Raw genomic sequence first — 13,039 nt, 5'->3', positions numbered from 1 at the left:
GAAATCCACCAGCCATTCCTTGGAAACCCTATGGGGCAATTCTGTTTTGTTCCATAGGGTCACTATGAGTCAGAATCGACTCAACAGTGGGTTTGGTTTTGTTCGGTTTAGGGTATATACCTTGGAGTGGGATTGCTGAGTCATAGGGTAGTTCTGTTTCTAGTTTTTAAAGGAAGCACCATACCGTTTTCCAAAGTGGTTGTACCATTGTACAGTCCCACCAGCAGTGGATAAGGGTTCCAATCTCCCCACATCCTCAACATTGGTTACCTGTTTATCAGTGCCATTTTTAAGCAAGGATAAGATGCAATCTCATTGTAGTCTTGATTTGCATCTCTCTAATGGCTAATGGATGGAGCCCTGGTGGTGCAGTGGTTAAGAGCTCAGCTGCTAACCAAAAGGTGGGCAGTTTGAATCCACCAGCCACTCCTTAGAAACCTTATAAGGCAGTTCTGCTCTGTTCTATAGGGTCATTGTGAGCCAGAATTGACTCAATGGCAATGGGGTAATGGCTGTTGATCGTGAACATTTTTTTTTATATGTTTGTTGGCTCCTTGGATGTCCTCATTGGTGACGGTCTGTTCATGTCCTTTGCCCATTTTGTGATTGGGTTGTTTGTCTTTTTGTAGTTGAGTTGTTGCAGTTTTCTATAGATTTTAGAGATTAGATCTTTATCAGATAAGTCATTTCCAGAAGATTTTTTCCCAGTCCGTGGGTTGTCTATTTACTCTTTTGATAGTCTTTTGATAAGCATAGGTTTTTAATCTTTAAGAGGTCCCATTTATGTTTTTGTTATCGCCTATTCATGCATTTGTTGTAATGTTTGTTATCCTATTTTTACAAAAGATTAGATTCCATAGTTTTCTCCCTATGTTGTCTTCTAAGAATTTTATGGTATTAGGTTTAACATTCAGGTCTTTGATCCACTTTGAGTTAGTTTTTGTGTATGGTGTGAGGCAAGGGTCCTGTTTCATTTTCTGTAGGTGAATATCCAGTTTTGTGAGCACCATTTATTAGACTGTTTCTGCCCCACTGAGTGAACTTTAACCCTTGTCAAAAATCAGTTGTCCATAGGTGTTTGGATTTAGTTCTGAGTTCTCAATTCTGTTCCACTTGTCTACGTGACTATCATTGAACCAATACCAGGCTGTTTTGATTTCAGTGGCTGTATGGTATGTTTTGGTATCAGGGAGTGTGAGGCCTCCTGCTTTGTTCTTTTTCTTCAGCATTGCTTTGGCTATTCCAGGTTTCTTTCCTTTCCATATGAAGTTGATCATTAGTTTTTCCATTTCAGTAAAGAATGTTTTTGGGGTTTGTATCAGGATTGCATTGTATCTATAGATTGCTTTAGGTGGAATTGACATTTTCACTATATTGTCTTCTAATCCTTGAGCACAGATGTCTTTACATTTTTTAGTCTCTTATAGTAGTGTTTTATAATTTTCATTGTGTAAGTCTTCTATGTACCTGGTTAGGTAATTTCTAGGTATTTTATTAATTTGGGGGCTATTGTAAATGGTATTGTTTTCTTGATTTCTTTTTTGGAGTAGTCTTGGTTACTGTAAAGGAACCCAGCTGATTTTTGTGTGTTGGTCTTATACCCTGCAACATTGCTAAATTATTCTATTAGTTTTCTTGTGGAATCTTTAGGGTCTTCTATGCATAGGCTCATGTCATCTGCAAATAGTTTTATTTCTTCCTTTCTGATATGGATACCTTTTATTTCTCTATCTTGTCTTATTGCTGTCTAGGACTTCCATAAACTGGAAAACATTTAAAGTTAGCATATAAGAATGCCTTATGCAGGATCTTTTTTTTTAAATCTGGGGATAGTAATTGTGTTCATGCAAAACCTGTACATAAACCAAGAGGCAGTCATTTGACTAGAACAAGGGGATCTGCATGGTTTAAAATCAAGAAAGGCGTGCATCAGGGATTGTATCCTTTCACCATACTTATTCAGTCTGTATGCTGAGCAAATAATCTGATAAGCTGGAGTATATGAAGAAGAATGGGGCATCAGGATTGGAGGAAAACTCATTAACAATGTGTGATACACAGATGACACAACCTTGCTTACTCTAAGTGAAGAGCAGTTTAAGCACTTACTGATGAAGATCAAAGACTACAGCCTTCAGTATGGGTTACACCTCAACATAAAGAAAAATTGTCACAACTGGACCAATAAGCAACATCATGATAAATGGAGGAAAAATTGAGGTTGTCAAGGATTCATTTTACGCGGATCCATAATCAACACCCATGGAAGCAGCAGTCATGAAATGAAATGATGCATTTCATTAGGCAAATCTCCTGCAAAGGACCTCTTTAAAGTGTTAAAAAGCAAAGATGTCTCTTTGAGGACTAAGGCGGGCCTGACCCAAGCCATGGTATTTTCAGTTGCCTCATATACATGTAAAAGCTGGACAATGAATAGAGAAGACAGAAGAAATGATGCCTGTGAATTATGGTGTTTGCAAAGAATATTGAATATATACCATGGACTGCCAGAAGAATGAATAAATTTGTCTTGGAAGAAGTACAGCCAGAATGCTCCTTAGAAATGAGGGTAGTGAGGCCTCATCTCATGTACTTTTACATGTTATCAGGAGGGACCAGTCCCTGGAGGAGGACACCATGCTTGGTAGACGGTCAGTGAAAGAGAGGAAGACCCTCAATGAGGTAGACTGACACAGTGGCTGCAAGAATAGCCTCAAACATAGCAACAATTGTGAAAATGATGCAGGACTAGGCAGTGTTTCGTTCTGTTATACATAGGGTCGCTATGAGTTGGAACCGACTGGATGGCACCTAACAACAACTACCACCTTTGTACTACATAGCAACTATATTTTCTCATAGTCACAGTGGGTTTTATTTTCTCAGAAAAACCTCAGTACCTAGTAACAGAAAGTCTGTAGTGCAGGAGCAGCTCTGTTGAGTAGCTCATGTAGTTTTGTAGAAATCAACAGGTAGCTTCCATTGACTTGACATTTTGGGCCTTGGCTGCCGTGATCTGAACTTACTGAAGCATGCTCTGCCCTGGGATTGGAGCTGCTCTACAATAGTGTTGTGAGGCCACTTAGTCCCCAGCCTCTTCAGTTCCTTGGGAAGCCTTTACTCGCAGAGATCCCTCGGATATAAATCCTAGGACTTCTGCTTTGGAAAATGAATAGTGTCTCATTCCTAGCTGCAGCTTGTTACCCTGCTGTGTGTAAAAATCTATTCAATATGGCCCTTCAGTCTGGTCAGTTTACATCCAGTACTGATGAACTGCTTGTCATTCTTCCAGTACAACCCTGTCCTCTTCCTGCACTGCAGTATCCTCTTCTATACTACTTCATTCTTGTTTTGTCTGTTGAAATCCTTCGTTGAGCCAAAAAGCTGAGGGGTCCATGAAACCCTCCCTGGTTTCCTTTCCATCCAGAGAGAAGGAATTCACACTTGTTTCCAATTTGAACTCTTACTGTATGGACCTAAACATCCCAACGAGACTGTAGCCTTTTTGAATCCTTTAACACTTGGTCCTTGCCCTTGGGAGGTGCTCAGTAAATGATTATTGAATAAAATAGGGAAATGGCTTTGGGGCAGAGGTGAAGGCAAAGGGAACCCAAAACCCTTGGATCCCTTCCCTCTCTGGTTCAGGTAATTAGTTAGTGCTTATCCTACAATTCAGCTCTGTAAGGCTTATGTTCCATTACAGCCAATGCCACTGCCCCCCAAGAAACAGTGAACACTGGAGGACTGCACTACCCTTTATTCCTAGGATGGAGGAAGGTGTCCTAAATCACATCCTGGGCTCCTGGTTCCCATGTCAAGGCTCTCAGCCCCTCACACAGTAGGAATACGCATGTTCAGGGAGGCTCACTGGGTGGGTGGCCGAGGTCCCTTTCAAGGGGGTACACCATAAAGATGACATTGTCCCAGGGAGGGAGGGCAGGGTGATCTGGTCTGACCACCTCAAAGCCCATGTAGCTGAAGGCCCGCAGCAGGGCACCTGTAAAAGAAGGAGAGAACAAATTACTGGAACACTCTTTGGCGCTCAGTACATCTGTTCCCCTAGAGATTGGTCTCTTCCACTAGGGAACAGCTGTAGGAGAAGCTGTTTAGTACAGGGATTTCGATCACATGCTCTTGAGTCAAAAAGACCTAGACTCAGGCTGGCTTTGTAACGTTCTACAAGTTAACCCTTCGGAACTTCAGTGTTCCCGTTTGAAAAACAGGGATCATAGACCCTCACAATTGAAGATTAAATGAGAGGTTTATGAAATGCTTCACACGATGACATAGTCAGCTCTTAAACACTATTACTTATGAATGGTTGTTGACCATCCTTTGTTTTATATCCAAAAATATAAACTTAAGGGAGGAGGTTGTGGTCTCTATAATATATGCTTCAAGCATCTAGTTGAATATATTTCTAAGTTCTTGGCTTTATGCTTGATACATTTGAGATCCTATCTACCCTTCTAACCACACCCCTTGAATGGATTCTGTCACTTCACCGGCACGCCTTCAGTCTGGTCTCAAACTACCTATACGGGCCTCCTGATAGTCTGGTTGTAACTTGAATGAACAGAATGCTAGGTGCCTTCATCCCTCAAACACCCAATATGTTTAAAGAATGCGGAGAAGAGGGTCTCCCACAAATGACAAGGAACCACCAGCTGCCTCAGCACTGTGGGCAAAGAAGGACAGTAGATCCCCACCTCTATCATTCCGATTGTTTTGGAAGTTCACAAACACAGAGTCCACATTGGTCTTCTCCTCCACGTACTCCAGTGTTGCGGTCAAACTGGGGGCCAGAAAGAAAAATAACAGTTAATGAAATGTTTGGCCAACGCAGAATCCAGAAAAACACTTACTTGGAGCAGAAGAAATCTTTTTGGCCAATTTTTACTTTCTACCCAAGGAAGGAAATGGAAGTTGCCAAACTGGTTTTGGTAGATTTTTCTCTGAAGCCAAGGGATTGTACACTACTGGACTAACAGCCAAGCCATGAGAGATTTGGGGTGGGGGTACTGCTCTATAAAGGCAAACAGCTGGAAGACACTCTGTTCTCAACGATATGTGGATTCCCACTTCTGTGTTTGTGAATTTGAGTCCAGCAACCTCCCATAGACTATATCCCTTGAACCCCAGGCCCCAGCTCAGTTCACAGGCTTGTATGCATGTCAGTTGGTTTGCATGTGTCCAGCTTCTGAATCACCCCCAGTGTTCAGTATACCCACTACCTGATTGTGATATGATAGAAGGGTGAAATCCCTCCCCTTCTCTCCCACTCTCCCATCCAGGCTCAGTCACCTTTCCCGGTTGCCTTGATCCAAGGCCCGATAAGGGATATCCAGGAAGAGCCGATGGTCACAGAGGAGGCCGTGCCAATGGGCAGAGGTCTGGGGGGTCAGGCGGAAGTGGAAGTCTAACTGCACCGGGTCCTGGTGGAGCAGGGGGTCAGTAGCTAGCACTGTCAGGTTCCCAGCCTGGAGGAGGTCAGGAGTAAACATGAGAGGAATGATCTCCGTCTGTGCTCATCTAGTCCTCTGAATCTGGTCTCGGGCAGATTTGTGTGTGCCTGTGGAGGTGAGGAAGGGGCTGATGGGGAGCCTGGGGGAGACTCAGTAATATCCCTTAGTTCTGGGACCTAACAGACTTCCCTATTACAGAGTTCTTGATATCCAACTCAATCTGGAATTGAGTAGACTCAGTATTACAGCCTGCTAACCTAGCCCCAGGGGTACACTAACGTCTCAGAAGCTTACAAGCATTTAAATCAGCCGTGTTTCCTCTTACTCATCAAACAAATGTGCACCATCTATTCTCACTGATAACACTTGTCCACTTTTTTTCATCATGTGGGTTTTCTCTAAGTTCTCCCTTTTTCTCATTTAAAATGTCGGCGTCATGACCAGGCATATTATTGTAACAAAATACAAGGACAAGCACAGGAGTTCTGGGTTCTAGTCCCAGCTTAGCATCTAAATAACTTTGTGTCCCAAAAGTCTTACTGAACTGCTCTACTTTGCTCCCAATTCCCCTCTTCCTGTCCTGCTTTTACCACCAGCTGTATGGCCTTGGGAGCCCTGGTGGTGCAGTGGTTGAGCACTCGGCTGCTAACCAAAAAGTTAGCAGTTCAAACCCACCAGCTGCTCCATGGGAGAAAGATGTGGCAGTCTGCTTCCATAAAGATTACAGTCTTGGAAACCCTATGGGGAAGTTCTCCTCTGTCCTATAGACTTGCTATGTATGAGTCGGAATCCACTCGAAGGCAATGGGCTTGGCATTTAGTTTGGTATGGCCTTGACTTAAGATTTCTGGACCAGAATTCTTGTCTATATAACAAGTAGCTTTTACACATGAACGCCAAGATCCCATCTAGCTCTTAACTTTCTGTGGTTCATTTTCCAACTAGCTAATATCTCCCCCTCCACAAGGTATCATCTTACAGTAAAACCTGCCAAAGCTGGAACCTGTGTAAGGCAGAAACCTGTCAGAAAAGGACAACTCAAATATTTTTCACTAATAGAGACAATGGAAAAATGGTAAGACCGCCCCCCGTCAGAGGCGTAAAACTTGTGAGACTGGGAAAAACAAAGGCAGTCCCATGGAGTTCCAGCTCTCACAGGTTTCACTGTACAAGCAAGGAGCTCCCTTTTCCCAGCACCAACCCACAGTCCACTTACCGAATACAATTCTTTAAGCTGGTTTTGGTCACCCTGATCAGTGCTTCTGCCCACCTGGAGACCTACTAGGGACTCAGGAGCACTGAAGGCAGGAACGGGGACGGAGTGTCAGATCCTCCCGTTCCCTATAAGTGATGCTGATCAGAAAAAAGAGGCCCAAGTTAGTTTATTTCAGGATCTGGGAGGGGGGAAGGTTCATACTTTCACAAACCAAACTCTGACACTGCATCTTTAGTATCTTGGGTAGACCAGCCTGTGTCTGTTTTCTCAGGCCAGACAGATAGAAAATTCTAAAGTTCCATGCCAGTCTTCCACCCTATTTTGCTTATCATCTCTTGCACCTGAGAAGTTATTTGATCTTTTTTTTTTTTCCTTACAATTTAAACAAACAACCACAAGTAGAGATGAAAACAAGTACCTTTTACAACAACACGGCAGCATCTTCTCCCGGAGGGTGACCCGGTATTTGTAGCAGTACAGGTAATAGGCGTATGGGGACCAGATTGGGTAGAGGTAGTTCCGTGTTTTTCCCTTCTTGATATAAGAAAGGGAATAAACAGGGGGGCGTGACCTGTTACAAGGCAGTTTCTCAGTTCAGTGCCTCCCTGCGGCAAAGTGAGGTTCAGAGATGAGTGGCAGAGGTTCAGGCAACCTGGTGTCATTGTGACCCGGTGGGCACTATGACATGGGCAAGGGGTCAGCCCTTACTTCACTTTGCCACTGCCCTTCCCCACCCTACCCCCTTAACCGCAGCCCATGTGCAACTATACATGCACTTTATACCAGTACCAACGGTTAAAGTATCTGCTGGCAAACAGCCCTGCCCGAGAACTTGTGTCCACCTCACCCTGGCTCTGGCAAGCCCCCCCTCCAGTCCCACTTCCCCACAATCTGTCAACTCAAGGGTTGCCATCTGATGCCGCAGGAGGCTTCAAAGAACCTGACTGGGGTTCCCAGGTCCTACAGTTGTTAAAATATTTGTATCATCATCCATACCCTTAACGACCCAGGGGTGCTATAGGTGGCTGAACTTTCTCAGTTGCTGTGTAGGGTAGGCATCGCAAAGGAAATGCCTCCAGGGGTCTGGGCAGCTCATGAAAATTAACGGAGCTGCAAGGTAGGGCTGTAACAAAATGGAAAGCCCATACCCTGTCGAAAAGCAGACATCCACTTCTTACCATGGAGAACTGCAGACTTCGTGGTACCAGACCATACGATTTTTCAACAGAAACTGGGAAGACAGGTTTTTATAGTAAGTTTTTTCATTAAAATATATATATGCTACTAATTCAAAAAGTAAAAATTGTTGATAAAAAAATCACTGTAAGAAATATTTGGTTCTAGGACCCACTGGTTTGAGACCTCTATTCATTCATCGATCCATTCAACAACTATTTATATGAGCCCTTAGTGGCACAGTAGTTAAGAGCTCGGCTGCTGACCAAAAGGTCGGCAATTCTAATCCACCAGCTGCTCCTTGGAAACCCTATGGGGCAGTTCTACTATGTCCTATAGGGTCGGTATGAGTCAGAACTGACCAGGCGGGAACGGGTTTGGTTTTTGGGTTTTAGACAACTAGAGCTAAGCCGAGGCCCCCATTTTAAAGCGAAGGCAAGACGAAAATGGTGTCTTTCCACGTGTCAGTCCATGGAACATCACGGAGCAGTTCCGTCAGCTCTCACGGCGCCGTCCAGGCGGTGTAACCGCAGTCCTGCCCGCGCCCAGGCTTTCCCTCAGCGCGGCCCAGAGGAAAGCCCGCCGCCTCAGGCGCTCCGCGGGCAGCCCCGGTGGGGCCTTTTCTGCCGCCTGGCGCCGGGGTCCTTCCTCAACTCTCCCTCCGCGCCCGGGAACATGGCAGCGGCCGCGATTGGGGCCCCGGCCAGAGCCCTGCTGCGGGCGGGCGCTGAGCAGCTGCTGCGAGGAGGAGCCCTGGGGCTTTTCCGGCCGCGACTTGGAGCAGGCACCCCTGGCCTGGAGCGCGACTTAAGCCTCTCTCACAGTCGGGTGAGGACCCGGTCGGGGTTGTAGGAGCCCCGACCCTGGTGTAGCTATTTACGTCTGAGTGTTATTTCTGGGGGCGGGTTGAGGCCTGGTGGGGCTCCGGGAGTGACCGGCTCTCCTTGAGGTGCCGGCGGCCTGAGGAGGGGGACGTTCCAGTGGAGACTCGCTCACCCTCGCCTACCCGGTCGCCAGGGCACAGTCATCGTGGAGCGCTGGTGGAAGGTGCCGCTGGCCGGAGAGGGCAGGAAGCCGCGCTTGCACCGGCGACACCGTGTCTACAAGCTAGTGGAGGACACGAAACACAGCCCCAAAGAAAACTTGGAGCTCATCCTCACGCAGTCTGTGGAGGGTAAGGCCCAGGCCAGGTACTTCCTATCTCAGGCTGTTCCTGTTTGGCGTCAATTTTTCCCTGACCTTTTCCTCATCTGTTTGCCTTGTCTTCACTTTGCGGGAATAATCTGCTCTATTTTTGACGAATAGAAACCATAAAGAGTACGGTGATTGTGATATTGGCCTTTTGCATGAAAATTAGAACACGAGTGCCCAAACAGCGTTAACAGTACGTGGGGAGAGAGGCCTTGCGGTATGTGCCACAGGTATTGAAATCTTCAGATGGGACAGTGCCTCACTCTGTACAAAACCAAACCAAACCCAGTGCTGTCGAGTCGATTCCCATTCATAGCAACCCTATAGGACAGAGTAGAACCGCCCCATACAGTTTCCAAGGAGCGCCTGGTGGATTCGAACTGCCGACCTTTTGGTTAGCAGCTGTAGTACTTAACCATTATGCCATCAGGGTTTCTACTATGTACAGGGAATGTTAAATTTCTAAATCGGCTCTTAAATAAACTAATTGGAGTTTTCTTAAATGTTCCTACTGAATATGAATTAATTTTTTTTTTCCCCAGGAGAATTAAGCACTGTAGAAAATACTGTCTTTGATCATTTTCTTTTCTTTAGAGGCTCCTAGGTAGTTCTCCTTATCTAGTGTCTCTCTGGTTTTCATTGGCAGAACTTGGAATCCGGGGTGACCTGGTCTCAGTAAAGAAATCTGTGGGCCGTAATCGACTCCTTTCTCAAGGACTAGCAGTGTATGCATCCCCGGAAAACAAGAAGCTGTTTGAAGAGGAGAAATTGGTGCGCTCAAAGAAAGGGCAGAGGAACTTGGAAAAATAAGAAAAGATTGATTGTTTAGTTCAGATTTTATATTTAATTTGGGAATGAAGTAGGGACTGGAAGATCAGAATTCTAGAAGCTATGGGCTTGTTTTCTTTTACTTTTTTTCATCTTTAGCTTTCCTTTCTAGCTGAGACAACAAGGAAAATTAGAGAAGATTCAGACCAAGGCAGGTGAAGCGGTGAGTAGAAACATAGAAAGTCTTCATTTACTGATCACCTACAGTAGTCACCACGCCTCCTCCAGAGAGTCTTCATGATTTCCCTGAAGTCTCCTGGTTATAGATATAAGAGTCTGGGAAAGAGGAAGTGTTGTGGCTACTGTAACTGGCATGGAGACTTCCTAGCAGATGCTGACCTGCCAGGTGACTTGCCCTAGCGTACTGAGAAAGGCTCCGTCCTGAGCACTGGGGAACCCATGAAAAAATGGGATGAGAGCTTTGCCGTCAGAGATATTTACATACAAGTTGGCGATAACAGACACATAAGAAGGTGATTGGTAAACTCCAGGCTGTAAGTTATAAAAGTGGTGTGGACCATAATGGGCTGGGGTGGTTGGGGAGGGCTTTGTGGAGCAGAAGGTCTTGGATCAGTAGACTTTGAATAGGCAAGGAGGATGGGGAAGATATTCTTAAAACAGAAAAAGTGTAAGTAGAAGTTTAAGACATGTTTTAGCATAGAAAGTAGACCAGAATATCTAGCGCAGAGGATTTATATGGTGTCATATTTGGAAACATGATAGGGGGTTGGAGTCAGAATTACAAAACATCCCGAATGCTTAGCTAATGTACTTATACATTCTGTCAGCAGGGAAGAGCCTCTAATAGGGTTGGGCTGGGGTTGCAGGGCTAGAAGTATTGGTTAAAACAATCTATAAAAGTCGTTCCATCCTGAGATAAATCAGTGGCCCCCATTGATGAACCTCATTTTGACGTGGCCTGTTTCTCTTTGGTTAAGAGCAGCCAGGTTAAGGTGGCATCTCCCAAAAAAGTTTTGCTAAAACACCTTCCCAGAATATCAGTCTTGAGACAGTGAGATTGTTCTAGCTTTCTCAGTCATCTCACTTATTTTGGCTGGGAGGCAGAAATTAATGCCCGTTTCCTGAACTCTCAGTCCTTACGCTTCTCGCTAACATGTTTCCTCTCCTTTGATTCCAACTCTAACCCAGCCCCCGTTTGTAACTTCTCTCAGACAGTGAAATTTCTGAGAAGCTGTCACCTGGAAGTGGGAATGAAGAACAATGTCAAATGGGAGCTAAACCCTGAAATAGTTGCCCGCCACTTCTTCAAGAACGTGAGTGTTCCCCAAACGCCACCAGACCCTGGGAGGCTGTCTCAGAATCATTTACGTTGTTGGGAAAGGGCATGTCCATCCACCTGGAGTCTGAGAGAGTGATCTCGGTTGGCTCGTAGGAATGCTAGAGGGTAGTGGCTAGGGATTAAGGCTGGTCACAGGGAGTTTGAAGACTGTCAGGAGAGGTTGGTGGTGTCATTCATTTCTTCTTTAGCTAGAGAAAAACTGGGGAAATGTGACTCATTGAAGAATTTTTACTTTAATGTACGAAGTTACTTTGGTCTCAAATCCTGTTTCTCTGAGAATCTGCCTCTCCTTTTCTGAGAAATAAAGATTGAGTTTCTCTGCTATTGTCTTTAGAGGTCTCTGTCACCCCCATGGGGTCAACTAGAGTGAACTCCCCAATTTAATTTATCCTGTATAGGAAATTCTAGACCCAGCTTTATGAAGCTGCTTAGAGTGGCAGCTGTGAAAACAGGGTTAATGTTTGCTATGATCTTTTGCAGCTTGGTGTTGTGGTAGCCCCCCATGCAATAAAATTACCAGAAGAGCCAATCACACGGTGGGGTGAATATTGGTGTGAGGTGACGGTGAGTGTTTTCACATTCTGCCTCCTTTTTTTGACTGGGTGAAAAACCAGGATGGGATGCTGGGATTGGATGGTGTTACCTCTCATCTGCCCAGTTGGGCTTTGAGGATTCTTGTTGTTTTGTCTGCAGGTAAATGGGCTTGACACTGTGAGGGTGCCTATGTCTGTGGTGCGCTTTGAGAGGCCCAAGACCAAGAGATACAAGTACTGGTTAGCCCAGCAGGCTGCCAAGGAAATGGCCTCCAAAAGTGCCCAGATGCTCTGACCTACCCTCCTTCCAAGGCAGCCAGATGTCTTCAAGACCCCGATGTTCTGCATAGTAGAATCAGAGGAGCCGTAGAACAAAGACAGGCCAGCACCCTGATCTCACTCACACCTCTGACCACATACCGAATTTTAGAGTGTATATGGGGACATAGGACTGAAGTGCACATAAGTGTTGAATTCTCCATATGTGCTATCACCGTCTTCAACTGTCTTCACAGTCTTCTTTACTGGGACAAGTCTGCTCAAGAAGTACCAAGCCGTAAGTTTGATAAGCTACACGTTAATGGACCAAAGTGGTCCACATCGATCCCATCTAGCCTCTTCCTCCATCGGAGCACACTGGAACAAACAGAAAGAGCTGGCCATCTTCTCTAGTACTTGGCTTGTTCTCATCACCCAAACCAAACATTTGGTTTTCAAACAGAAATAAAGAGGTTATGTTTGTTCTTTGTAGGTGTTGGTTACTGGACTTGAGTATGAGAGTAGACTGAGGACAGGACATCCAAGTGGGCAGGTAGTAGACTCTTGAGCCACTGAGCTTTGCTGCCAAAAAGGAAGGAGGAAGAGTATACATTAGCAGGCTACACCCCACATTTGTTATGGACAGATTACTCTTAACAAGCTGATATGTCTGTGGTCTTAGACTTTATTCTTGCTAAGTATATTGATAAAATTATTAATATAAATAAACCCAAGGGACTGTTTCTCTAAGGAGATCTGAATGAAGCTGGGAGTGAAAGAAGCCTAAAAAGGGAACTTTTCTGTTTCTTTACCTAGCTCCCGAAATTTCTGAAAAGGAAGATACTTTAGCGGTCCCCAGACCAAGTTTAAGATGTAGGCCTAGTCATTAGGTAATTCTGGACTAGGTGTCTTGATGGGAGATGAAGAAAGTAGATAATTCCGCATAAATTCAGGGTCCATTAGTGAAGAAAAGACCGTCCATTGACAGACAGATTGTGCCAAGGTCACTCAATGCAAGATCATGCAATTTAGGGAGGCTAAAAGTAGGTTTATTTACTGCTTTCCTGTCCTTA

At 45.0% G+C, this 13,039-nt stretch overlaps 2 protein-coding genes across 3 annotated transcripts; one reads left to right on the top strand and one right to left on the bottom strand.

Annotated features, from left to right (window-relative positions):
• Window positions 1-3,732: 3,732 nt before the first annotated feature.
• Window positions 3,733-8,428, bottom strand: OAZ3 (ornithine decarboxylase antizyme 3). The gene is given in 7 exon segments (XM_049880494.1): window positions 3,733-3,997; window positions 4,710-4,795; window positions 5,305-5,480; window positions 6,681-6,755; window positions 6,757-6,817; window positions 7,099-7,251; window positions 7,859-8,428. Coding segments are annotated over 7 exon segments (729 nt in total). The 5' UTR covers window positions 7,894-8,428; the 3' UTR covers window positions 3,733-3,854.
• Window positions 8,429-8,494: 66 nt separating this feature from the next.
• On the top strand, window positions 8,495-12,692 carry MRPL9 (mitochondrial ribosomal protein L9). Of its 2 annotated transcripts, XM_049880492.1 has the most exons (7): window positions 8,496-8,684; window positions 8,874-9,030; window positions 9,694-9,818; window positions 9,988-10,038; window positions 11,048-11,149; window positions 11,656-11,739; window positions 11,869-12,678. In XM_049880492.1, the coding sequence occupies exons 1-7, from the start codon at window positions 8,532-8,534 to the stop codon at window positions 12,001-12,003; spliced, it is 807 nt and encodes a 268-aa protein (XP_049736449.1). In that variant the 5' UTR covers window positions 8,496-8,531; the 3' UTR covers window positions 12,004-12,678. The 2 variants fall into 2 exon arrangements, with proteins under 2 accessions (XP_049736450.1, XP_049736449.1); XM_049880493.1 differs by lacking the exon at window positions 9,988-10,038 and having other exon boundaries at window positions 8,495-8,684; window positions 11,869-12,692.
• Window positions 12,693-13,039: the final 347 nt, after the last annotated feature.

Source organism: Elephas maximus, chromosome 3 (genome assembly GCF_024166365.1).
Source record: "Elephas maximus indicus isolate mEleMax1 chromosome 3, mEleMax1 primary haplotype, whole genome shotgun sequence".
Lineage (NCBI taxonomy): Eukaryota > Metazoa > Chordata > Mammalia > Proboscidea > Elephantidae > Elephas > Elephas maximus.
Note: the sequence above shows the minus strand (reverse complement) of the source record. Positions and strands in the feature narration are given on the sequence as shown.